This window comes from Colletotrichum tamarilloi (genome assembly GCF_030869305.1).
Source record: "Colletotrichum tamarilloi strain Tom-12 chromosome Unknown Scaffold_3.1, whole genome shotgun sequence".
NCBI classification, from domain to species: Eukaryota; Fungi; Ascomycota; class Sordariomycetes; order Glomerellales; family Glomerellaceae; genus Colletotrichum; species Colletotrichum tamarilloi.
Window position 1 is genome coordinate 873,352 of NW_026849386.1, and position 24,182 is coordinate 897,533.

The 24,182-nt window shown below is 54.5% G+C and overlaps 10 protein-coding genes across 10 annotated transcripts; 8 read left to right on the top strand and 2 right to left on the bottom strand.

Annotated features, from left to right (window-relative positions):
• Positions 1–698: 698 nt before the first annotated feature.
• Positions 699–1,043, top strand: CTAM01_01454 (uncharacterized protein; the record flags this gene model as incomplete). Its single annotated transcript, XM_060517496.1, has 1 exon — positions 699–1,043. The coding sequence occupies one exon, from the start codon at positions 699–701 to the stop codon at positions 1,041–1,043; it is 345 nt and encodes a 114-aa protein (XP_060387957.1).
• A 110-nt stretch (positions 1,044–1,153) lies between these two features.
• On the top strand, positions 1,154–1,856 carry CTAM01_01455 (uncharacterized protein; the record flags this gene model as incomplete). The annotated part of the gene is made up of 2 exons (XM_060517497.1): positions 1,154–1,433; positions 1,474–1,856. Coding segments are annotated over 2 exons (663 nt in total), but the record flags the coding sequence as incomplete, so codon positions are not given.
• Positions 1,857–2,028: 172 nt separating this feature from the next.
• On the top strand, positions 2,029–3,827 carry CTAM01_01456 (uncharacterized protein; the record flags this gene model as incomplete). The annotated part of the gene is made up of 3 exons (XM_060517498.1): positions 2,029–2,163; positions 2,220–3,212; positions 3,273–3,827. The coding sequence occupies 3 exons, from the start codon at positions 2,029–2,031 to the stop codon at positions 3,825–3,827; spliced, it is 1,683 nt and encodes a 560-aa protein (XP_060387959.1).
• A 1,088-nt stretch (positions 3,828–4,915) lies between these two features.
• On the top strand, positions 4,916–5,344 carry CTAM01_01457 (uncharacterized protein; the record flags this gene model as incomplete). Its single annotated transcript, XM_060517499.1, has 2 exons — positions 4,916–5,005; positions 5,039–5,344. The coding sequence occupies 2 exons, from the start codon at positions 4,916–4,918 to the stop codon at positions 5,342–5,344; spliced, it is 396 nt and encodes a 131-aa protein (XP_060387960.1).
• A 2,742-nt stretch (positions 5,345–8,086) lies between these two features.
• On the top strand, positions 8,087–8,221 carry CTAM01_01458 (uncharacterized protein; the record flags this gene model as incomplete). Its single annotated transcript, XM_060517500.1, has 1 exon — positions 8,087–8,221. The coding sequence occupies one exon, from the start codon at positions 8,087–8,089 to the stop codon at positions 8,219–8,221; it is 135 nt and encodes a 44-aa protein (XP_060387961.1).
• Positions 8,222–11,008: 2,787 nt separating this feature from the next.
• Positions 11,009–14,265, top strand: CTAM01_01459 (glycosyl hydrolase family 47; the record flags this gene model as incomplete). Its single annotated transcript, XM_060517501.1, has 2 exons — positions 11,009–11,170; positions 11,227–14,265. 2 exons carry the CDS (start codon positions 11,009–11,011, stop codon positions 14,263–14,265), a joined length of 3,201 nt encoding a protein of 1,066 aa, XP_060387962.1.
• Positions 14,266–15,438: 1,173 nt separating this feature from the next.
• CTAM01_01460 (mismatch-specific thymine-DNA glycosylate) lies at positions 15,439–16,530 on the top strand (the record flags this gene model as incomplete). The annotated part of the gene is made up of 1 exon (XM_060517502.1): positions 15,439–16,530. One exon carries the CDS (start codon positions 15,439–15,441, stop codon positions 16,528–16,530), a length of 1,092 nt encoding a protein of 363 aa, XP_060387963.1.
• A 395-nt stretch (positions 16,531–16,925) lies between these two features.
• CTAM01_01461 (uncharacterized protein) lies at positions 16,926–17,930 on the bottom strand (the record flags this gene model as incomplete). Its single annotated transcript, XM_060517503.1, has 1 exon — positions 16,926–17,930. One exon carries the CDS (start codon positions 17,928–17,930, stop codon positions 16,926–16,928), a length of 1,005 nt encoding a protein of 334 aa, XP_060387964.1.
• Positions 17,931–20,176: 2,246 nt separating this feature from the next.
• Positions 20,177–21,545, top strand: CTAM01_01462 (uncharacterized protein; the record flags this gene model as incomplete). The annotated part of the gene is made up of 2 exons (XM_060517504.1): positions 20,177–20,262; positions 20,330–21,545. The coding sequence occupies 2 exons, from the start codon at positions 20,177–20,179 to the stop codon at positions 21,543–21,545; spliced, it is 1,302 nt and encodes a 433-aa protein (XP_060387965.1).
• Positions 21,546–21,775: 230 nt separating this feature from the next.
• CTAM01_01463 (LMBR1 domain containing 1) lies at positions 21,776–23,557 on the bottom strand (the record flags this gene model as incomplete). Its single annotated transcript, XM_060517505.1, has 1 exon — positions 21,776–23,557. The coding sequence occupies one exon, from the start codon at positions 23,555–23,557 to the stop codon at positions 21,776–21,778; it is 1,782 nt and encodes a 593-aa protein (XP_060387966.1).
• Positions 23,558–24,182: the final 625 nt, after the last annotated feature.

Consider the following 24,182-nt stretch of genomic DNA (forward strand, 5'->3'; position numbering starts at 1 on the left):
ACAATGCTATCAAGGATCATGGCCTAGGTAGACAATGCTTTCCGCCCCCATCCGAGTACATTCATCATGGCTCAAGGGAATCAGAGCAGCGGAATCGAGGGGTTTTTTTTCTGTCACGCTGAACTAGACCCCATTGCCGATCCTAATCCCTGACATGCTCTGCCTTACAGCTAGAGAGAGAGAGAGAGAGAGGGAGAGAGAGGGAGAGAGAGACAGAGAGGAAAAGAGAGAGAGAGAAAAGCTGTGTACCGTGCACCCGTACGATCTAAGATCCATCAGAGAAAGCAGCACATCTGGCGCAGGTCAACGCTCATCCCCCCCCCCCCCCCCTTTGGGATTCTTCGCCCGCGAACGAGGAGCATCACATATCGAGCGTCTCCATCGCCAATGGACGTTTAATATATTCTAGACCCCATCTACCTACCTGTCCGCGCCATTCACGTAAGTACAAATCAGCCCAATAACTTTGCTCCTTCTACTTTACGAAGTCCAGGCAGCTGAGTGAGAGGAAGATGCTGGTAGGCCTGGATGTCGAAGCACACAGGCTCCAGAAAACAAAGACGTATCAATGTCGGACGAGCCAGGCCATAGAAACAAGCGGTTGTCCTCTTCACTCTGTACTGCGGCCGACTTATACCCTTCGCCACTCTCATTGGTACCTTCAAATCATCGAGAAGTGCAAGACTGGGTAGGTATGTATGCTCAGAGGCTCGGACTCACTATCAAGCTCTACTATGCTGAGCCTTGCTCTATCAGTCGTTCTCTTCCCCACCCGTCCCACACCTGTCACCCATTTAGGCGCTGTAAGGCGGCCGCACGGAAAGAGACAGAGGCGAGACAGAGCAAACCACTCTACTGCGTACGGAGTACATTGGACGAGTTTCTGGGAGACTGGTAGACGTCCTGCTCCGGTGAGCTGTAACATCGCTACGGATACAGCCTACTGGGCTGGACTGGGCTGCATCTGCGAGTGTGACTGTCATGTCATTGGGACTGCTGCTGCTGCTCTGCTACTACTCCATCGTGTATGTAGGTATGTGTGAGGTGTGGTTCTTGCTGGCAATGGTAGCCTCTCAGAATCTTTCGCTCTATCCCCTGCACTTTCTCTTTTACCCCCATCCATGGAGTTGTGGATACACACGCCCCATGCCCTTTTTTCTCTCTTTCCCTCGCTCTATCTGGTCTTTCCAGACACACGCCCCCCCCCCCCCCAAAGCCCCAAGACAAGACCCCAAAGCTGCTCGGCCGACTGAATCGACCCGCATCTACAGAGTTGCACTACTGCGTACCCGTACATACCAGCCCCGGGCGGCTATCGTCTGCGAGGAACCACCCACACCCATGCCCCCGCATGCAAGTCTGTCTCTGTCTCTGGTTCTGCCTCTATCGTTGTCGCCGTCTCTTCTGTCTGCTGTACTGTGCTTGTCCTGCCTGTCCTGCCTAACCCCTCCTCCTGCTCTTCCTCGTCTCCTGCTCTATTGGTCTGTGTGCCGGCCCTACCTACACCTACCTTACCTTCCAGACTACAACGGCCTCATGTACCTCGTGTACACTATCCTTCCCCCTGTCCCTTTTCTCGAACCCTGGCGATGGTCCCCGCTGCTTTCTATCCTGGAGAGTGGCACTCGTTCAAATCGTCTCGACTGGCAGGCTCCCCTTGCGAAAAAATACAAACCTTTGGATCGGCACCATCGCTGTCCACTTTGCTCGTCATTAATAGGCCGCGGCCATCTCGTCCTCGCGAGGCTCTCTTCTCATCCATCCCACTTGACAAGTCCAATTACGGAGAGGCAGACTTCAGTGACTCTTTGAATTCTTTATTACTGTCCATCTCCCCCCTTCTTATCCTCCTATAAGACAAGACAAGCTTCACACAACCACAAACTATCAGAGCTCTTGCCCACATCCAAGTCTTTGGAATATCCCCATTGCCACTTACACACCGCCCTCTACAACCCCAATACTTTCACTTTCACATTCCACACCTACCTCGATTGTCCACAACTCCTCCTGGTCATCCACTCGATCATGACGAGCCAGAACTACGTCGAACAAACCACTATGCATTCAGACGGAATATCAGACCCCATGCCCAGCAGGCGCACCTCAGTGGCACAGCCTCCTACCACAATCTACCCAGATCTCAGAAGCCCTCCATTTGCTGTAAGTCGACATATATATCCTTGAGTGGCTCCTCAGGCTTGTCTGACAGATACAAGGTCACAACTTTCAACCATCAGCCGCAACTCGGTGAATCCCACATGTTGACTCCAGTATCTGGTGGCGGCTCGCCCTGCATGCAACAAACAACAACTCTTCCCCAGTACCCATCAGCGATGGCTCCTATGCAGCCCCAGTCCAGTCCTTCCGGATCCTCCAGGATGGCTTGGCATAACACTGTTGCCATGAGTGCTCCTCAGAGCCAGGTTGGCTCTCCGATGGCCATGAACCCTCCCACAACCGAGAGTCATTTCGAGATGAACTACATCCAAGCAGAGCCTGAGCACGAACGCGAACCTCCTGAAGACTACTACTTTGGTAACTACACAGTTTCCGCGCAACCTCAATCGGACCAGGGCTCCATGTCCCCTCAGATGCCACCCCACGGCTACTACATGTCTCAACCTCAGCAGCAAATGATGCAGCCGCAGCCCATCATGGGCGAGCTGTCCATGGGACAAATTCCGCATCCTTCGCAAGCCCAGGCACAGTACTATGCCCAGCCGCCGACTCACACTTGGGTAGAGGACTCCGATATCACATCCTTCAAGTCTGAAGCCACCAGAAGACGTTACATGGGATACGCCCTTCCAAGCACACAGATACAACGCCCCGAGGTCGTTCGAGGACCTACCCGAGCCCGTCAAAACAACCAACAAGCAGCGGGCCGGTGCCAAAGATCTCCTCGCGTTAGAGGTCGAGGGGAACAGTCCGAGGCAGAATCATCTGAAGAGCCGACCGCCGATGACGAGATGGCGCATATTGACTCGCTCCCTGATGAATTCGTCGTCAAGCCGGAATGCCCTGAAGACGTCGCCTTCCTCTTCCATCGTCAAAGGGACATGATTCTCTCAGGTAACAAGGGCACCGGAATGTGGGAAGTCATTGCGGGTGAGCACAGAGAGAGGTTCGGGATGACAAGCTCTGCTGCACGTTTGCAAATGCAGGTGACCAGAGGAAGATCCAACTTTCTGGAGTGGTCACTCAGAGATGTAAGTCATCTTCATGGTGTTGGGATATTTTTGTGAGCAATATAACTAACAAGATACCAGAGACATAAACTCAAAATGGCGTTCGATCACGTCGATGCTTACTATTTCAAGATGGTCCATCGCAAGTTTAAGGAGCTCGGTGGCGGACAAACAACTGCGTGGGGCGCAAGCGACGTTGAGTACCTGGCAGTCGAGCGTGGCATGGTAGATTCTGGCTACACAGCCGAGCCTACTACTCAGCCGGGGAAGTCGCGGAGAACAAAGAAGCAGAAAACCCGCCTGAGAAACCTCGCCACGAGCAGCGCTGTCCTGCTTGACGACACAGTCGACTTACAGCAGAACCCAGAGCAGCGACAACAGATACTTGATGAAATATATGAGTACCGCGGCGAGGATCCCGAAGACGGTGTCGACGAAGAACCCATATTCAAGACGGTGGCCAGAGCTCGCCCACGCGGCCGCCAAGTAGAGATCAAGATGGAGGAGGAGAGCCCCGAGGAAGAGACGGCATCCTCGTCCAGCAAGTCCAAGGGCAAGCAGCCTGCCAAGAAAAGAGCACCAGCAAAGCCTAGGGCCGTCAGAGCACGCATGGCACCCAAGCCCAAGTTGGCCTGAAGAATCCCCGAGGTTCGGACAAAATCTACAACGCACACATCAACACCACCTGTGATGGTGGCCTTCACTTCTTCCGACGGTAGCCTCCTACGAGGTTGGCCCTAGCATGCTATTCCCAAGCCCAAGCGGCTGTGACGACGTATAGATTGTTCCTTGTCATTTTGCATTCTGTTTCCTTTTGTTTTGGTCTTGGATTTCTTGTTTTGGCTGAAAAGATACCACTCATTTCGTAAAATTTCTCATCCTGGGAGGGAAAGGAGGACGACAGGCGGCAAGGGCTCTTCTGCGTTCCGCATATCATTATCTCGCGTACCTTTAAATTTCACTGTTTATATTCATGTATGCCATTTGCAACAATTATTTAAAAACATACACTCATCAGATATCACCTTACATTGAACCCCGTGCACACAAGGCCAACTACATCAGTCGCGAGCTTCCTTCGCCATCGTCGCGAATCTTCCATGTCGATGTCCTCAGCCATTACGAATAGGCTGCCTTGATACCTACCGATGCTATTGCCCGACGACGCCGTCCAATCCGCCTGCCTGTCATGACACTGTGGGATGGGCCAAAACTCGCAACTCATCTATCTCCAGGCAGGATTTCCGAGTTCTCGGGACCAAGGCAGCATTCGCACTCGCCGACGCGCCCAATGTAACGAGACTACGCTCGGAGTCGTCTCATGACCATGGACTGGGGGAAGACAGCTCATCTACCCGTACTTTGGCCCATTCATGCCATCGTCATCAGGATACGCCAAGAGAAATAAAGCGACTTGTTCTCCTCTTCTACTGCTACACCACTGTCGAACAGCAATTACGACGACGTTGAGAGACGAGTTAGCACGCCTTGTTCGTCACATCAAAAACCCATGTTCATGCTTCATGTCGGGCTGGAGGGAGGGTCCCGCCGGGGGGGGGGGGGCTAGCCCTCTTCAACGGGCGCCCCGTCCGTGCCCTCTCTTCCTCCTGCCCCCCTACTGCCCAGGAACGGGCGAAGGCGAGGGTGATTGGGCTGTGGGAAGGGTATGAACGACCCGGAGACCAGGAAAGGCAGACCAGATGGCATGGAGGGAGAGAAGAAAGATGTGCCCTGCGCTGCGGTTGCGGGTGTGGCTTTTCCTCAACGGCGGCGCGGGTGGTGGTGGATACCCACACCGGCAAGAAAAGTACGCTATAAGAGCACCCGCTTCGAGTTCTCATACGATGAGCAGAGCGACTACCATCCACAGCCAGGCCGTGTCTGCGGCCCTTCTGGCCCGGATGCGACATGCTGCTTTTCCGCAGCCTGAGAAGTCGAAACTTTTACCCTTTTCAGACGGGATAGTGGATCTCGGGTCCGTTCAGGGTCAAGGGGGGAAGGGGAGGGGACGGGGGGAGGGATGGATCGTAGCAAGAAAGTGTTTAAAAGAGGCCATCACTGGGGGGGGGGGGGGCTGGGGAGACGGGGGGGGAGGGGGGGGGGAAGGGGGGGGGGGGGGGGGGGAGAGGGGGTGGGGGGGTAGTGGGTGTTGAGGGAGGGGGGGGGGGGGGGGGGGGGGGGGCTTGAGAGACTGAGAGTGAGAGAGGGGAGAAGGAAAGAGGATCACAGAGGGAGGTTCAACTGTCAGAGTCCCATAGCTTTTTTGCAGTAACCGCAAAGAGGCATTGCAAGGTTATGGGGGGATTTTAGTCGCACTGTCGCAGAGGGGGGGCATACCTAGCGCGGTGCCTTTGTGACAAGGGGACAAGCATGGCGGCGGCGGCGCGCGCCAGGCAAAAGAAGGGTGGCACGGGTGGGGGAAGATGGGAGACGAGAAGGAAATGAGAACCTCACTGAAGTATCCGTACCCTCTTTGATGTTTCCCCGGGGCATCATCCCCGTAGGCTACGGAGTAGGTACACTTTTCTGCCTGCCAGACTCCCAGCGCCTGCCTACCTGCCTGCGCGCGGCCTTGGTGATGGTCCGCTTTGGACCCTGTTGTGTACCGAGTACGTACGAATAGAGGGGGAGGAGGAGACGGGGGCGGAGAGACGTCAGGACGACGATACTCTCTCCGTCTCTCTCCCTACGGAGTACACAACAAGTAAGGTAGACTCAGAGAGGCAGAATGTGAAAGAGACGGCGAGTGGTGGGTACCCCAGCCGGCGGCCCCGCAGAGCGGCTTCCGCGCACTTTGTGATTGTCGCCCTTTGCCGCCAAGACCTGGCATTTTCGGCTTCCCGGAGTAAGGTTTCTTGTCCATTGTGTTGCCCATCTTGCCCATTTCCTGTTCCAAAAATCTCGCGAGCTGCTTTTGCGGACGCTCAGCTCACGTGAAGTGGGAAAGCTGTGAGAGATTCCGAATTTCCGGGGGCCTGTCCTGTCCTGTCCTGTCCTGGCTGCTTGGGTGAAGTTGCCGGGAGTTCAAATGTGGCAGGTAAAGTAAGGTAAGGTAGGTAATAAGATCCTGTAAGTCATCGATCGTCTGACTCCCCTATCAACCCGTCTCTCTATATCTCCCCCCCAAAAAGTCAAAGCAAGTAATCAAGTCACGTAGTACAGAAAAACTTTAGGTAGTATAGCACAGAAGAATAAGAAAGACAAAAAAAGTTGTATTAGAGGGCAAGCAGCTGTTCCGTGTAATTCGGCAGTGGCGCGGCAGGCTGGCAGCAAACCAAGCTCTCGGCCGTTGACGGGATAGGTTCGATCCGAGGCAAAGATGACGACGGGTGAAGAGAGTACCCTCCCAGATCAATGGGGCATTGAGCATTGGGCATCGGGTAGGATAGCGTGGATAGGCGAATGTGAATAAGAAAAAAGTGAACGCTAGACGGGCCGGAATTATGCAATCAAGTCCGGACGTGACTACGTCCAGTCTAGTGGAGCATCTCTTCGTCCTTTTTTTCCCTCTCTCTTTCGCAGCCGGCTCGACGCGGGGACGGACGTCAACCCGCTTCGGTTTAATGCTGTCTCACAATTCCTGGTGTCCATGAATGGTTTAATCATCATCGTCGTCGTCGTCGTCTTTGCGTCGTAGTCGAGTGCGGGCCCGAAGATTGTGCGCGCAATCTCACAATCTCAATCGCATTCATGGAGCGCATTCATGATCCATCGTCTCATCTGATCGAGCGGGGGGATCCCTTGAATGAATGTTGCAAAAAAAAAAAAAAAAAAAGGAAACGGCTGACGGGTCGGAGGGAATCTCCTCTTCCCCCCATCCTTTCCCCCTCCCTCTTTTGCTCTCATGGGATGCTCATCCTGACCTAGAATGCTGACCGGTGCGGGTGTGTGACGGGAACGCGATTGCGGACCCGTGATTGATCCTCTGCTTTCCAGAATCCGGGAAGAGAGAAAGCCCTCGGCGAGAGGAGAGGGAACCACCGCGGCCAGGGGCCTGGAAGGGGTGACGAAGCGACGAACCTCCCTGCTTTGCTTGAAGCACCACAAAAGCGCACGCTCACAAGACAGACAGACACCAGCCCTCGCCGGGGGAGGGGGTGTGCCTTGAAAGCCCATCCCATGGTGCGAATCACGGGTAATGGTGCGTGCGTATTCCGTACTCCGTACCCTGCCCTCTTTCGTCTCCGTACGGCAACGGGTGCTAGGCTTGCATGGACCACTAGGCGTTCCGCAGTCGCAACGTTCCCTTGCTCGCGCGCCTTGGGTGTGGAGCCTTCAACCTCTCTTCCTCTTCCAGCCCCCACCCTCTCGAGTCCACGTCCGGTCTGGTCTGCAGAGACACTTCATCAACCGTCCCAGGAATTCGGTAAATTGGATGGAGACAGCGCGATAAAAACGCAAACTCTCATCTTGTCCAGACTATGTTTGCGGCCTGCCTACGCCGGGTATCTTTGAGAGGCGACGAGGGGTGGGTGGACTCAAGAGAAAGAGGGCCGCTGGTGCCTGTTCCCTTGTCCTTCAACGGGTCCCCCGCGGAGTCGAGCTCAACGCTAGAGATTTCACTTGATTTGTTCTCTCGTAATTGCCATTGTTCGGCTGCCGTCCGTGGTCTTCCGTTTCGCTGCTTCGTCTAGAGACACCGCAGCCCCAATGATCCCCAATGATCAGAGAGGGGGAACTGGGGACGAGAGCAAACCCCCCCCCCCCCCCCTCTTGCTTGGCTCACGGGCCACTGTCAGCCATGGGGTTCCCGATAGTGTTGATCAACTTGGGGGTGCTTGACTGGGCTGAGCTGCCATCCTCGAAGCGATGTAGCCCTCTGTTGCAACTTGCCGTGCCTAGACAGGCTAACCTTGCCCAATACACACGTCAAGGTCGTCCACTTCGTTTTTCCGATGATCTTTCCAGGACAAGATCCTTTGTTATCTCACGCCATTGTCGGCGGCCGCCTCCATGGGGTGGTATCATGGGGTCGTAGGTGTGCGCAACCCATTGTTCAACCCATGATTCTGGTCGCAGTAGCCCAGTAAGTTATGGTGTGACATCGAGTCACACTTGGAGAGTGTCAACCCCGGATTCTGGTCTTCGCAGGCGTCCAAAACCCGTATTGCGCCTGTTCCAGCCGGTCTTCTTGATCCAACGGCGAAGCTGCGAAGCGCGAAGCGCGTGTGCCAGGCCGAAGAGACGATCATGCCATCCATCACATCTGCTATGCACTATATCCGGAATGAGCCTGCTAGATCACCGCCAAACGGGCGAAGGAGTGGTCGGTAATTCTCATCTGCAGCGGCTAAGCCACTACTTCTGCGAAACCTAGCCAGTCAAATGGCTATCCGTCTTCTCGGGACGAATCAGAAGTGCAGAATAGAACCGCCTGCCGGGTATAACCTTTCCCTTGCAGAGGAGTCGCAGCATCCGTACAAGCAGAACAGCAAGCAAGCCAATCGCGCCATCCAGCAGCGTCATGGAGACAATCGCTCACCCTGCTCTCCGCTTTTCCACCAGTAGACGCTCTGTTTCCGTCGTACTGCCAATGGAATGACTACAAACAGGCACTGTGGTCCAGAGTTTCTGCAGCTTCTGCTTCGTTTTTCTTTCTTTGCAGGCCTCGTTCCAGAGCATCGGGTCCAAAGTCGGTGAAGACAATATTGCTCTTGTTCCGGGAAGGAATCCAAATCGATGTGCTCCTGCCTCATTTGGAGGTTCGAAACAGACCCGGTGCCGAGTTGAATGGCTCGCCATCTGGCAATCGACATGGCGTCGAACGTTTCCCAGGAAGTGGGAACGGGGGTGGAAGATTGCGCCCGCTTTCCAGGTTTCCAGACTTCCAATGACTGCTTTGCGACATCCACCGCGAGATCCGCTTTCGTGATCTAGAGCTCTCTGAAAATTCCTCTGATTTGGAATCGGGGGAAGACAAGAACTACGCCGCAGACTGTCAAAGGAGATCTGCAGCTCGAGGGCTGAGCACCTTGACTGACAGGGTGCACATAGCAAGAGGCTCATGCTTGCTGTACCACCGAGACATGAAGATGTGGGATGTACCTTTATGAAGCGAGATGTAATCCTGGCCGACGGGCGTTGTAGTAAAGTCATGATGGTAGACCGTAGCGGGCTACTCTCGCAGTAACTTTGGTGTCCAGGCGGCGTCGCCTCAGCCGCGTATCAGTGTATGTCAAGCCGCATACCCCGCGCGCTCAAAGAGGAACTTCACCTACTCGAGACACGTTCACTACCCTGGAAGACACGACTGGTATGCGGAACATCGTGCGCGAAGTATCGAGGCTGGAGTATAGCTGGTGAACGACCATGATGAGTGGCTGATGTTCGACTGCTCAGCCTGCGAGATGGGCGCGGAAGGCTGAAGCCATGGTCTGCCGAATTGGCCTGGCGGTGTGCGCGGCCCGTTTGGCGGCCAGCTGCGGTTCCATCACAAATACCCAGGGGTGATGACCGGCTGTACGAGAAGTTCAAGTGGGCCGAACAGACGTCACAGCTTGTCGGTAACTCTGTCCCAATATGGCCCTCGCCGACAAAGTCGATGCTGAAGCTCGCTTCCCCTCAATGCTGCCTGAAACTGGGGCACGGTTCTGATCGGAATGGCTTGACGTTGTGGGGGCAGCACCGGTGATGGACCGCTGCGCTCCGACATTGACTATCATCGGTCCTGGGCGTGAGGCAAGTGTGCATCGTGTCGAAGTCTTCATGAAATAGCTTCGAAATTGTGGGTTGGAACTTGGTCATGTAGAAGAAGAGGTTTCGCGCTTAGGCGGGGCGCCTGTCGCCCAACAATAGAAGCGCTTCGAGAAAGCATCCTTCGATGAGGTTGACTTTGGAGGATTTTGGCGTTGTGGGGTTGTTGGAAGAAAGAAAGCTTCCCGTCAGTTAGCGCGAACGGTGGTGAGTGCACTGGCCACACCTTGTTCTCAGTGATGAGGTAAGATTTTGCGATAAGCAAGATAAGAGGGGCAGGTACAACCTTTCGACGTAAGGTAGGACTACCTAAAGCGGGAAATGCGGTTCTTCCTCCTCGACCTGATCAAGATAAAGCTTCTCTTACGAAGCTTACCTATGCCTTCTATCCATTTAACTCACCACCTTGATAGGAGTTCCAAAGGTCAGCTGATCTCGCAACGTTTCCCAGCAAGTACAATCATTCTTTTCAGTTCCATACCTTACCGCATAAACCCCAGTTCGTGTTGCTCTTCATTTTCCGAGCTGCTCTACGTTCTCGGGGAATCATCGGGTATTCTATCTCTGCTGATCGAGCATATCCAAAGATGCGAAATGATTGTGTGCCTCATGCAAACGGCAAGTGAGAGCAAGACTTTATTGCCGTTGGCCGAAAATCTAGAAGGGAGAGAATAACATCACGACTTTATCGGCACCTTCTAGAAGCCTGATCGACAACTAACTCAAGATACGTTCGTCCAATCTGACTATACGCTACAGCAAGTGCCAGAAGTTGAGGTGCAGCACTACAGCAGCAACGCACCGACTATAGGCATGCTGAGTCAGCAGATCCACCAATGGGAGGAAGATGACAGACATCGCATCCCACTTTGATGTTCGACGTCAGACACGAGACCTATCAAGGGCGGGCTACGTTTCTCAGTTCAACATTGTCCCTTATTTTCTCTGCGAATATTGTCTTTTTTCGGTGATACCCATGTTATTTTTCAAAGAACAACTTGCTTGATGGCCCAAATTCCATGAAGAACCTCGACTTCAGTCCCGCATAAATCGAGAGGCATCTGCCGCTGGCAGCCGGCTGATTGATGGGAGCCCTGCCCAGCGCCACAAGAGATAGCATCACCATGTTATCGCGATCATCCATCCTGGGCTACCTGTGTCTTTCATGGCCGACAGTTGTGTTTGCACTCAGTCACGCTCACCTTGCCGAACTTCGTAATGCAACTACCCAAGTCTTCCACCATGGCTGGGACAACTACATGCGCGTTGCATTCCCAGAGGACGAGGTACGCAAACACCTAGCACCCGCGAGGCATTGGAAACAGACTGACTTTGCATCTAGCTACGCCCGATATCCTGCACACCGCTAACGCGCGACCCGGCGAACCCCGGAAACTACGATTTGAACGATGTCCTTGGCAACTACTCCCTCACCCTCATCGACAGCCTCTCGACCCTGGCTATCCTCGCAGGGACACCCTCCGATGAACATACTGCTGTCTGGGCTCTGCAGGAGTTCCAGCAGAGCGTCGCGGCTTTCGTCGAATACTATGGCGACGGAAGACGCGGGCCGTCTGGGGAAGGGCGAAGGGCGCGAGGCTTTGATCTTGACAGCAAAGTTCAAGTCTTCGAGACAGTCATCAGAGGAGTCGGCGGCTTGCTGAGCGCGCACTTGTTTGCTATCGGAGAGTTGCCTATACCTGGCTATAACCCGGGCCAAACTTTCAATGAAGATGAGGATTCCGATCCGCTGGAGTTGCACCCCATAGCATGGCCAAACAACTTCAAGTACGATGGGCAGCTTCTCAGACTGGCTTTGGACCTTGCAGAGCGGCTCTTGCCCGCTTTCTATACGAACACAGGGCTGCCGTATCCGAGAGTCAACCTGCGACATGGCATACCTTTCTACGTCAACTCTCCACTGCACAAAGTGTCTCGCGATGACCCAGATTCGACTCGAGCGACGAACGAAAAGACGGATACGTGTAGCGCCGGCGCCGGAAGCCTTGTCCTAGAATTCACTGTTCTTAGTAGGCTCACAGGCGACTCAAGGTTCGAACAATTGGCGAAGCGAGCGTTTTGGGCAGTGTGGAAGGCCAAGAGCGACATTGGTCTTGTTGGTAATGCAATTGACCCTGAAAAGGGCGAGTGGGTCAGCTTTGACTCGGGGATTGGCGCTGGCGTTGACAGCTTCTTTGAATATGCACTGAAAAGCCATATTCTATTGTCTGGACATGAGCTGCCGAACGTTACCGCCTCAGAGCCACCCACTGATCGGCAGTGGCTCGATCCCAATACATTACACGACACACCTTTAACGCCTGAGGAGAACTCTGCTGGGGCGTTCCTGGAGGCCTGGCACCATGCACACGCAGCTATCAAGCGCCACCTATACAATGACGCGCATCACCCATATTACATGACTGGTCACCGAACTCGCGGGTACGCTTTCACAAGCTGGATTGACAGCTTAGCAGCCTTCTATCCTGGCTTGCTTGCGATGGCTGGTGAGATTGAGGAGGCCGAGGAAGCCAATCTACTATATACAGCTTTATGGACGCGTTACGGGGCGTTGCCCGAGAGATGGTCTGTACGTGAGAGACAAGTCGACTCAGGTATTGGTTGGTGGCCTGGCCGCCCTGAATTCATCGAGTCCAACTATTACCTGTATCGCGCTACGAACGACCCCTGGTATGTGCACGTCGGAGAGATGGTCCTCAGTGACATCAAGAGACTGTGTTACACAAAATGCGGTTGGTCCGGCCTCCAGAATGTCGACACTGGGGAGAAGGCCGACCGTATGCAGAGCTTTTTTCTTGGCGAGACCACCAAGTATCTATATCTGCTCTTCGACCCAGACCACCCTTTGAACAAGCTCGATGCCGCTTATGTCTTCACCACGGAGGCGCATCCTTTGATCATCCCTCGGAGAAGAACGAGGCCAACAAAGAAGCAGGAACGCCGCAAACAACACAGCAGCGTCGAGGTCTACTACGACGAGAATTTTACGAATACCTGCCCTGTCCCAAAGCAAGTTCCTCTTACGGGTTCTGTTCTGGCTGCGCGTCCCGATGTCTTTCACGCAGCGAGTTTCGTCAACCTGCACACCATTTCTAACCCACGTAGTGGAGTTGAGTTGGTTCCCGCCGGCAAAGGCAGCAATGGCTCGATATCGAGATACAAGGCAAACCATACTTTTTTCCCCTGGACACTTCCACGCACGCTCATCCCAGACAACGGCACCTGTGCCGCCCTGCCTTTCAAGCCTACACTAGTCATTGAGTTTCCGGCCAATATTCAACAGGGCAGCGTTGGGAGCGCCTTCAATAGCCTGTTTGCCAACACTGCCGCCTTCAAGACACCTGTAGGCGTCAGGATCTCTGCTCTGAGTGGATTGAAAGTCCACTTTGTTCAGGAAGATTCGTTTGATTCAGCATACGATCATACATGGAGGGTCACCCAAGTCAATCATATGCCGCTGGGACGAGATGAGCCAGTTCACATTGACGCGGACCTCCTGAAAGGCATCTCCGATCCTCTATTCAATCGTGTTCGGTACAATGGCTTTGTCGAGCTCATCATGATGCACGGGGAGCCGGAAGAGCGTAACGCCAGTGCACCTGCCCCCGCCGAGGGGCTGGAGGTTGAGATTAGTGACCTTGACGATCAAGTTCAGCTCACTGAAGAGGCGCAATCTGAGCTCGTAGAAGATCAGACTTCCGGCAAAAGTATGAACACTGCCTACAGGTCCATGCTTAAATCCATGATCCGCGCCGTCACCTCTGTCTTTGATCCCACCAATACCCCGGCGCCGCTCCCCGCTGGTGCCAAGGCAAACTTCCATGTTGAGAGCTACATGGGTGCTTTGGCAGTGGGCAAAGGGGCCGTTCCGCTTCCTGATGTTACTGATGCTTCTATCCCGAGTGACGACACCCCTCCGAACCTTTCTTGGCAGACAGTCTATCGAGCAGGCTTCGGGTGTGACGGTCGCCTGCCTGACGAAGCACCTCGCAATCACCAAGTTATTGTCCTGCGCCGTGGGGGCTGCTCATTCAGTGAAAAGATTGCCAACATTCCCTCCTACACACCCTCGCCGCGATCTCTACAGCTTGTCATCATTGTCGACGAGGAGGAGCTCGAGACCAACTATGTGTTCAGCGCTCCTGACTTGTGGGAATATGAGATGATTAAGCCTCACCTGGACGTTGAGCAGGTTACACCGTCGGGGCTGCGGCGGCCGCACCCCATTGCTATGGTGATGATTCGCGGTGGTGGACCAGAGGCTTATGAGAAATTTGGCAATGCCCTCGGTGTGGGGGTTCGGAGAAAGTACTTCATTGAGACCCAAGGGCGGAGGGTGGATAACATCATTGTCCTATAAACTGGGTAACGATACCGTCAGAGTAGAAAAGGAGAGGGTGCTACCCGTCGAATGGAGGTTCATGGTCTTTTGGAGCATAGCGATGCATTGTATATACGGGTCTGGAGGTGCATGATAGATACCATATGTGGAGGAGTTTACGTTTTGCTTGATCAATTGAAGTTGAATTGCAGTTTCGATTTTTAGCCGTTAGAGCAAGTCCGGGTTTTTATGTTGGTGATGTGAAAAAACAAAAATAAGCCTGAGCATTTGATTTCCTTTGGAGAGCATCTGCCTGGCGGACTTTGATCAAGCTTTCTCCACCGATGCATGCGTTTATCTCTTTTCTTTCATTCTGCGACTTTATTGCATGTTGTACACTTGAATTGTCTGGGCGGGATGGTGTGATTTTACATGTTGATTGGCCTAAACATTAAATCTCCGATGAAACATCCGCCACTCTATGATGATAGTTTTCCGCTGACTTATGAAGATGCTGACGAGAACTACTTTAGTCTTTATGGATTTGTTACTGTATGAAAGTCAAGCTAAAGCTCCTGCCTTTGAACAACAGTAGAGGTTTTGTGGGCCCAGAAGCACGGATGACGCCAAAGGAAGGCAGGACCCCTAAATCAAATTACCTTACGCAACTTCGTCCTAATATAGTGGCGAGGTTCTAACCAGGAGCTGTCATGCAACGTTTAGTTCAACTTGCCTCAAACTCAAAATCGAACTACCTCTCCCCAAACCCCATCCCATTAACGGTGTGTCGTGTTTATCGTCTTGCTTCAAGGACACCCTCATTAGCCCGAGTCATACTTTGCTTGACACTGCCGAGCACATCAAGGGATAGGACCGTGGGATAGGACCGTTGTGCTGCAAGTGAGCACATCTGGAGGCGCATTCTCGATATCAAAATACCTATTACCCAAACTCTTTCGTCTTGAACCTCGCATTGCACAGCACGTCAACGCATTTCTAAGGCTGCGTGATTCGTTCCTCCCTCATCGACCAGATTTAACACTTCAAGTCTCGTACAGAAATGTACAATAGTGGCTGCGACAAACATCACACCTAGGCCCTTGTTGTTGATGAGACGGCCGGCTCGGTTGAGACCTGACAGGGTAGCCCAGCCCGCCATACGGACTGGAATCTGAAGTCATTTCTACAAAGTTCAACAATCAAATCTCAGGCATGGAGTCGCCCTTCTTTGATGCGGAGCCTCAACCCAAGGCCGCGAGCTTCAAGGGCCGACTTCAGATGCACGACTTCATGTTCACCCCGACCGGCGAACCGCCCAGCACCAGTAACGCCAGTACTATTACTGCCAACAACGTTTCTACATCTCCCAGCAATTCCCCGCGGCGGCCCCTCCGTCGTAGTCCACGAAAGCAGACTCCACTCGGCCCCGTCCCGTCCCCGAACCGAGTCACCAAGCAGACGGCCGGCGGCCGCACCAAATCGCCAGCCCTCGAGTCCGCTTCAACATCCATCTCTCTCAAAGTCGAAGAAGCTGAAGAAGACTTACAAGACATCTCCAACGAACCAAGCCCAAAGCCAGAGCCAACCGCAAAACCAAAACCAAAACCAAAACGCAAACGCAAGGCCGCCGGAGGCTACGCGCCACCCTCAACATACGCCTACCTCCCCCATCTAACCGACATTCTCGCACCAGACCTCCTCGTCCTCTTCGTCGGCCTCAATCCGGGCCTCCGCACCGCGGCCATCGGCCACGTCTACGCCCACCCCTCCAACCTCTTTTGGAAACTCCTCTTCTCCTCGGGCATCACCCCGCGCCTCTGCGCCCCGACAGAGGACCGCGACCTGCCGGCGCTGTACGGGCTGGGTAACACCAACATTGTTGCCCGCCCGAGCCGCAACGGCGCCGAGCTCTCCAAGGCGGAGATGGACGAGGGCGTCGGAGCCCTCGAGGAGAAGGTTCGGGGCTGCAGGCCCGAGGTTGTCTGTATCGTGGGCAAGTCGATCTGGGAGAGCATCTGGCGGGTGAGGCACGGGAGGGGTATCAAGAAGGAGGAGTTTCGGTACGGATGGCAGGACGAGAACGAGAACATGGGTGTCGTTGTGAAGGGGGAGCAGGATGAGGGAATCGAAGGAGATGGTGTAGAGGCATTTGAAGCGTGGGCTGGCGCCAAGGTCTTTGTTGCTACCAGCACGAGTGGTCTTGCTGCATCGCTCCGCCCGGCTGAGAAGGAGAGGATTTGGAGAGAGTTGGGTGTTTGGTGTGAGCGAAGACGGGCTGAAAGAGAGGCCAAAGCCGATGCTTGAGGGCAGCGATCAACAGCGGTGTCGACTGCCTGGGGCAGTAACAGCGATTTCACAAAGTAGTAGGGGGTTGATGTTTGTCAACGCCGACGTCGGCTTATTTTAAAGTGGCATTTCGGCAGCTTTTGGCGCAGATTCACTCAGCATAGTTTCGGCCACCTAGCACATCATACTTGATTTGATTCGTTCATCAATGACTAATGGTTCATTTTGCCGACCCCAGCGATGGAACCCGTCCCCATGATCATGGGACTCTTCCAGCGTCGTTTGTAGGGTATCTTGTTCCATAATAAAACTCCAAGAAACCCAAAAAACCAATACAGCCGACCCCTATGCATGTAACCCCATCCATCATTAGTATACAAAGGTGCGGTTATACATCCAACATCGGTTGCGCATTATGCCGCGAAGACGGTAGCGAGAACAACCACAACAACGGGCCAGAAGCCGAGTGTCTCCACAGCGGTGCGGAAGGCAGCGGAGCCGACCTCGTCGGAACCGCCGGCAGCGGTTGTGCCGTTGGGCAGGGAGCCGTTGATGAGGATTGTCTCGTTGCCGTTGTACTCGCCAATGTTGACCACGGACTTGTTCAGCGCGGCATAGCTGCCGTTGCCGAGGAGCGAGTTCATGTACTCGGTGCTGTTGTTCTCGTCGCAACCGCAGGGCTGATACTCTTGGCAACCGCACAGCACCGGCTTCGTCTGGTTCTGGCGGGCTGTCTCGTTGTAGTACCGGTACGGGTGGCTGTAGGGATACATGTGCGCGCCGAGCCAAAGACCAGGCCAGAAGGCCAGGGCACCACCAACGAGCAGGAATGGCACCATGTTGCCCCTCCTTGCGCCGGCCGAATAGGGCACCGTCGCGCCGCCGCCATAGTATCTGCCACCGCCATATGCTGGGACCGGTCCACTTCCCGTCCTTGTCGATCCCCCGGAGCTATCGCGAGAACCGCCTCTCGATGTGCTTGATTTCGTGTTAGTCTGCTGTCTGCTGCTTCTGCTTCTGCCCGAGAACGGCCACCTCCACCGTCCGGTTGACGAAGAAGGGGAAGAAGACGGGGGTCTGTACCTGGAACCACCACTGCTGCTACCACCACTTTTTGAGCCACCTGATGAACCGCCTTTTGATGAGCTTGATCCTGAAGAACCAGAACCGGATTTGGAGCCGCCGGAGCGACTGCCACCTCCCGACCGGGACCCACCTGAAGAAGAGCCTCCGCCGCGACCGCCGCCGCCGCCACCACCGCCCTTGCGCTTCCACAGCTTCTCGTCCTGCTGGGTGTCGTCGCGCTCGGATTTGGGGGCGAGAAATGCGACGTCGGAGCCGTGGAGACCGGGTTCCACGGCGGCGGCCCACGCGGGCGCGAGCAGCGTCAGCGCGACGACTGCGAGATCTAATCTCATTTCCGCTTTCGGTGGGATGTGTTTTGCTAGGCCCGACTATTCGGTAGGAAGGTAGGTAGGTGTGTATGCGATGCTGATCGAAATGCGACGCTGCAAAAATGCCAATCTACAGTAAGCGATGAGGCCGTGCAAGTCTCGTGTGCGACTCGAAAGTGATCAGGCCAAAGGTTGAAATTGGTATGAGCAAGATGCAAGATTGAAGAAGGTTGCAGGAATTGGCGGAAGTGGGAGCGAGTGGAATTTTGTCTCTTTCCCGTTTCAAGAGTGATGGATGGGCAGGGCGTGTCAGAGTGCCAAGAGATTCGAAGTGACGGTCTATCCACACTGGCAGGGATGCTCGGACTGGTCCAATATGCCGTCAGACGATGGGCTATGTGATGTGTAATGGACTGTGTGGTCTGGTTGCCACCACACTACCAAGTATGACGGAGGGCCGGAAGAATTGGTACGCCCTGAAAGTTGTGTGGTTGCTTTCCTTGTCCTCCTTCCGCTCTGAACAGCTTGGCTGTGTTCGGTAGGATTTGGGTAAAGACCGAGTTCGGTTTACCGGTAAGGTAAGGAAGGTACTTTGGGATCGGCGCAGTAAGAGTTTCCTGGGTGTATGCGGCGGTTGGAATGCGCGATGAAGTCAGGCCGTTGAAAGAAGGATTGGGGTCGGTGCGTGTCTTTCTTGGGATGTAGGGGTGCCGCAGTCTATGATGCAAGCAGGGGCGTTGCCTGTCGCTTGGTAAAGTTGGTAAAGTAAGAAGGCTCTTTGGTTCTTTTGGTGAGAGGGTGTTCTCGAAGGTCTTGAAAGGAACGATGACGAGGGGGAAGGCGGGAAGCCTTGGATATCTTTATAACTCCAGCCAGTGGAGGCAGCATCAGCATGCTGCTTGCCTTTTTCAACTTAAATCATGATAGGCAGGCAATAAGCATTTGGTAAAGCCAAAAGGTCGCGGCACAGCCGTTTGATCCTTCCTATGGATCCGCTCCCATCGTAAACCTCACCGTAGGCTGTTTCTCTTTAGAAAATCCATGGCTGGCGCCCCCTGAGCCCTGACATAAGCTTCGGAGACGGCGTTTTCTCATGCACCACCAAGGCACCGAGCATCGATTGCGATGGTACACGATCCACAGTTTACAAGATATCAAAAAACATACCGACAAACGCAGTTGCTCACCGCACACCGCCGCCCGTTTGCAGTCACCAAGGTTGTTTCCAGCAGGGTATCTACATAAAGAGTGAGCCCTCTGTGCCTCCCTTGAAAGTAAAGTGGAAAGAAGCTACGCCACGAACCGCGATGGATGATCGCCTGTCTAGTTCAATAGATCATCCCTTGCGCCGTTTGGTTCTTATTACCGCCTTGCCGCCTCTCTACGGAATCGACAAAATCGAATAAGTAATTAGAAATCTAGTGAGCGAGAATCTCCAGCAGAGCAAAGTCGGGCGATGCTAAAAGGACTAGCTTGGGGACTTGGAGCAAGCTTGAAAGGTACCTTGGCACACAGCCATCCGCCCGCCACTACACAAGTTTCTGCCTAATAAGAGCCCTGGGATGACAATGTTCCCACCCATCTCGCTTATTCAAGCTTATTCGATGCTATGGTTGTCACGTTCAGCAATGACTCCAATAGGCTGATTGAGGCTGTGCATGCAGTGCATCACATTCCGCCCGCCCCAGTTGGCGGAGCGGACAGCTCGCACTTGCTCGCCTCTCATCTCAATTTCGTCACTCACTGGTCAACGTGCCTGCTATCGGAACGAGGTCTCATCACGGGCAATCGTACCCTCTCACTCTAACTCCCATGATCTAACTTGCTCACCGGCCTTGTTGCATCACGGTCATACTGGTCATACTGGTACTAGCAGTACAATCAATGTAGCCTATCAGTGCCAGACCTTCATACCCCAGAGACAACACTGAGGTGAAACTTTTGGCCCCATATTCTTCAGCATTGCTTCTCTCGTCCCTGGATGCCTCGCGAGTTGCCTTGCGCCACTTTTCCGAACCTTTCGGACCTCGTGCTTCCTGCATAGTATTGTTGCCTCCACAATCGGGCGGACACCTCAAACCCCCTCGCATCAATACAGGCTCATTCGATTCAACTCATCACACCGATGTGCGGGTCTCGTCTACTCTGATTCAATTTGTCTGACCAAAGTCTTCTTTCTTATTACCCTTATACCCGCGTCCTACCTACCCCTTCGGTCTCGGTCAGACTGGAAACCAAAGGTTCAAAGGAAACCAGAAAAGGCCTTGAACATGAGCGGCCCCGACAAGAGTCTGCTAGACCGCTTGAGCGCGCTGAAAGGCGGCAGTCCCGGAGTGTCATTGGACAGGTCATCAAAGTAAATAAGAAGAAAAGACCACCGGCATCTTCGGGACCACCAATTTGCTAAGGTTTTCTATCACAAGTGCCCTGAATGTCTCCCTCACGGGCATCGAGCCAGCAAAGCCGCCCTCGAGGGAGGATGCACTGGCCGCTCGGTTGAGGTCTCTGAGAAACACACCCGAGCGCGAGGAACCGCCCCAGCAGTCCGCAAAGGTCACCACACCAGCGAGCTCTCGTCTCGGTCAGCAGTCTCCGGCGTCCCCATCTCGGGCATGGTCCCACACGGGCGGACCACAAGCAGCAGCACCGCCCCAGTCCCAGCCGCAGCAGCAGCATCAGTCCTCGAGATCGCCCGCGCCGTCGTCCACCACCGCTCCGGCTCCGGCGGCTCCGACGGCAGAAGCGGGGGATGATGACGTCGATCCCCTCCTTCAAACAGATGACCAGACACTCGAGGCTCTGCTCAGCGATGAGGACCTTAGTGGTGGTGCGCCGCAGCAGTGGCAATCCGACCACAAAAATGAGCCCGCCAGGGTCAACGCCCTTCTAGAAGAACTCTCGAAGACTTCGGTGGACCCGTCCCGGGGCAATGGGCAGGACAACTCCGATGATGATGATGACTCGGATGGCGGGGAAATGGGCCGCGAGGTGAATGACCTGCTCTCACAGGCTCTAGAGGAGGCGAAGTACAACTCTCGGCTTGAGCCCATTCCACCAACGCCGGGCGATGGGGGCCAAGGTACCTCGCAGGAAGAAGATCATCAAGGTGTAGGTGATGGTGACACGGAGCTGTCCCTCCCCTCGGTTCCTTCGACTATCGCAGCTCCCAAAGCAGACAACGAAGCCCAAGGCGGCGGGGGCAGCGGCCTCCTCGACCTAGGACTTCCCTCCGTCCCATCCAGCGCTCCCAAGCACGCCGCCGCATCAGACTTTGACAACGACATCGCGGCCCGCATGGCCGCGCTCAGCGGTCTCGGGGGACCCTCGTCAGACGGCGGCGGCGGCGGCATGGGTCTACCCTCCGTACCGACCTTCCAGCCCGCAGACCGCTCTGTGAAGCAGAAGCGGCTGACTTCCAAGACCGGCTACACCGACGAGGATGCCGCGACGTGGTGCACGGTCTGCCTGGAGGACGGCACGCTGCAGTGCCTGGGCTGCGAGGACGTCTACTGCACCAGATGCTGGCACGAGATGCACGTCGGCCCGGCGGCGGCCTTTGATGACCGGACGCACAAGGCTGTTCGGTTTGTCAAGCCGGGTAAGGATAGCGAAAGACGGGTTATGCTGGGAGCGTCATGAGGAGAACCTGTAAACAATGTTTGTGCATTCTGTGTCGCTTAAAGGAAAAATACAAGACTACCGACCCAGCCAGTTCCCTTCCTGTCATCGTGTGTGCCTTGACCCATGTTTCAATACAAAATTCCACGCTTCCCATACCGTCAATGATATGCAATGTGCTTGTTTTACAACCCTTTCCCGTATATGCTCGGCACGATACTTCTGGTATCAAGGGTATTCCTACGACTCAACTAGGCCTCAGAGGATCCGGCACCGTTGTTTCCTTCCTGCGTACCGTAGCTAGTCTTCTTCGTGCGTCCCGTGATATCCTGCCAAGTTGCTCCGAACCTGCGACCGGTGCTTGCCAGCAATCCCTCCTCTTCGTCTTCCTCGGCGTCCTCGTCAACCTCGGACACGTTGAGCTTGGGGGCGCGGAAGAGTCCAGTAACGAAAATAATGAGGAAGATACCGAGGAAGACAAATTGGGCCCAAAAGTCTACTAGGCCAAAGAAGGGCCACGTGATTGCGATGCGGTTGAGAAACTCGGCCATGATGGAAGGCGTGCAGACCTTGAGGGCCTCGGGATCCAGCGCTTCAGAGCACTGTACCAAATAATCCGGTCTGTCCTTGCAATCGGGGGTCTCGCCAGCGTGGTGAGGAGCTGTGCAGTATGTCTGAGTGCCGTACATGGAGTACTGGGGAGCAACCATGTTCGCGATAGTGTAGTTGATGGCAAGAATAATAAGGGCTAGCATGACTGTCGCAATGAGGAGGGCTTGCGGCGCAGTACGTCCCTTGCGGATCTGAAAGATGCGAACCCACAAGAATCGGATGCCGATGGTGGCGATGCCCGTAATTGAACTGCTGAAGAAGAAGAGGACAAGGAGGGCCATCAAGACGTAGTCAATCGGGAAGGCCTTGGCGGACTGAATGAAGATCCAGTTGATGGGCTGGAAAATGTTGATGTGACCCAGGATATATCCGCACTTGCCCTTGCAGAAGGAGTTCTTCGCCTTGTCGATACCCGTGATCAACATGGAAACCCAGATCAGGACGGAAAGCAAGAGCAGTAGGATACCACCGAGAAGCTTGATGGGTCGGAAGACGGCGCAGACCTTGAGCCAAAATCTGTAAATGGTGCTGCGACCTTCTCCGGAGGCCTCGGCTGCTAGCCTCTCGCGACGCGTCAAAGTGCGCTCCTCGCGAACCAGTGCCTCAAGTTCACGCCTGTCCTTGGACGACATACCCTCAGGACGACCGGCATTGCGCATTTCAAGCTGGCGCTGGCGCTCACGGTTTTGTTCCAAAGCGGTTGCGGTGCTCTCAGTAAGTTGGGGCGCAGAAATTGACGGCGCAGACTTGATGAAGGACATGGGAAGCAAGGCGAGTCCAGCTGCTGTGTAGATGACATACAGCAGAATTCCGAGGGTAACGAGGAGTCCAAGAGCAAAGGCAAGCGCCTTTTGGCCGTTATTCTGGACCAAGATGCGCTTGAAGTAATCCAGGTCCCAGTGAGCACCGTTGTGATCACCAGCTGCCGGTACGAAGAAGCCGACCAAGAAGAGGGTCAGGACCAAAACAACGAAGACGAGTGTGTACTTCAGCGCGCTGATGAGGCGGCTGCCGAATGAGCGGCCTTCCTCGACTTCGATCTCATCGTATTCCTCATGCCAGAAGTAGGCGAACGGGATGATCAAGAGACACAGCAGAGCATCGAAGCTATAAAGGGAATAGTAGACGATGCGCAGTGTCTGAAGGATGTCGTGAACTCGCGCCTCGGTAGCCCAGTCCTTCTTCACGCCAAGCGATGCGTGTGTTGTGGACGAGATGAGAGCGATGTCGACAGGCAGCAGAAGAACGGTTGCCAGGAGGGCAGTCAGACTGACAATAGCGACGATGCTGACTATAGCGGATCGCTCCCGGGGTGTCTGCCAGGTGAAGGTGGTAATGATGGCAGCCAGGAGGCAGAAGACGACTGCGGCGGCGTAGGCCACCCAGATGAGACTGGTCTGGAGCAGGCCTGCGTTGGCCATGATGAATCGTGGTTTGGCCGTATGGCTGTAGCGTTCGATGGCGATTCTTTGGACCGTAGACCTTTGTTGATGTTTTCTGAAGAATCAATAAAGCTGGCGCAGAGCTGTGGGCATCGTCATTGTTTCACTGCTTAATTCCTCGGTGCTTGGGGAGCTCTAGCTTAGCATGCCTCAGTAGAGGTTGCGCCGGGTGACGTAACACGGGCAGCAGAGTTGCCTGAGCTGCTAGCTCCTGCCGTGGCGACAGGTTTAGCGAGGCCCCAGCTGCCAGTCAATCTCTAAGGTAGGCAGGAAGGTAGCTTGCCTGCCTTAGTGTGCTGCACCTGAGCGTCACAATGCTGATAGGGGGCACGGGGAGCTGCTGAGTGCTGCAAGTGCTGAAGTCTAGATCGCTGTGGGCCTATGTACGGCAGCACCTGCACAAGCAACTTTGGACGCCCCGGAGCTTCGGCTCTTTCTTTGATCCGCCTGCCCAAATCTCACCAATCAGAATGAGTGACACGCTCTCATGGGCTTTTGCGCGACCAGAGCTCTTGGAAGGACGGGAGCTATCTTATTGTTCGATTGATTTGCGACAGACAACCTCCAGCCTTGCGCTTCTGCAAGTCCACGATCCTATACACCG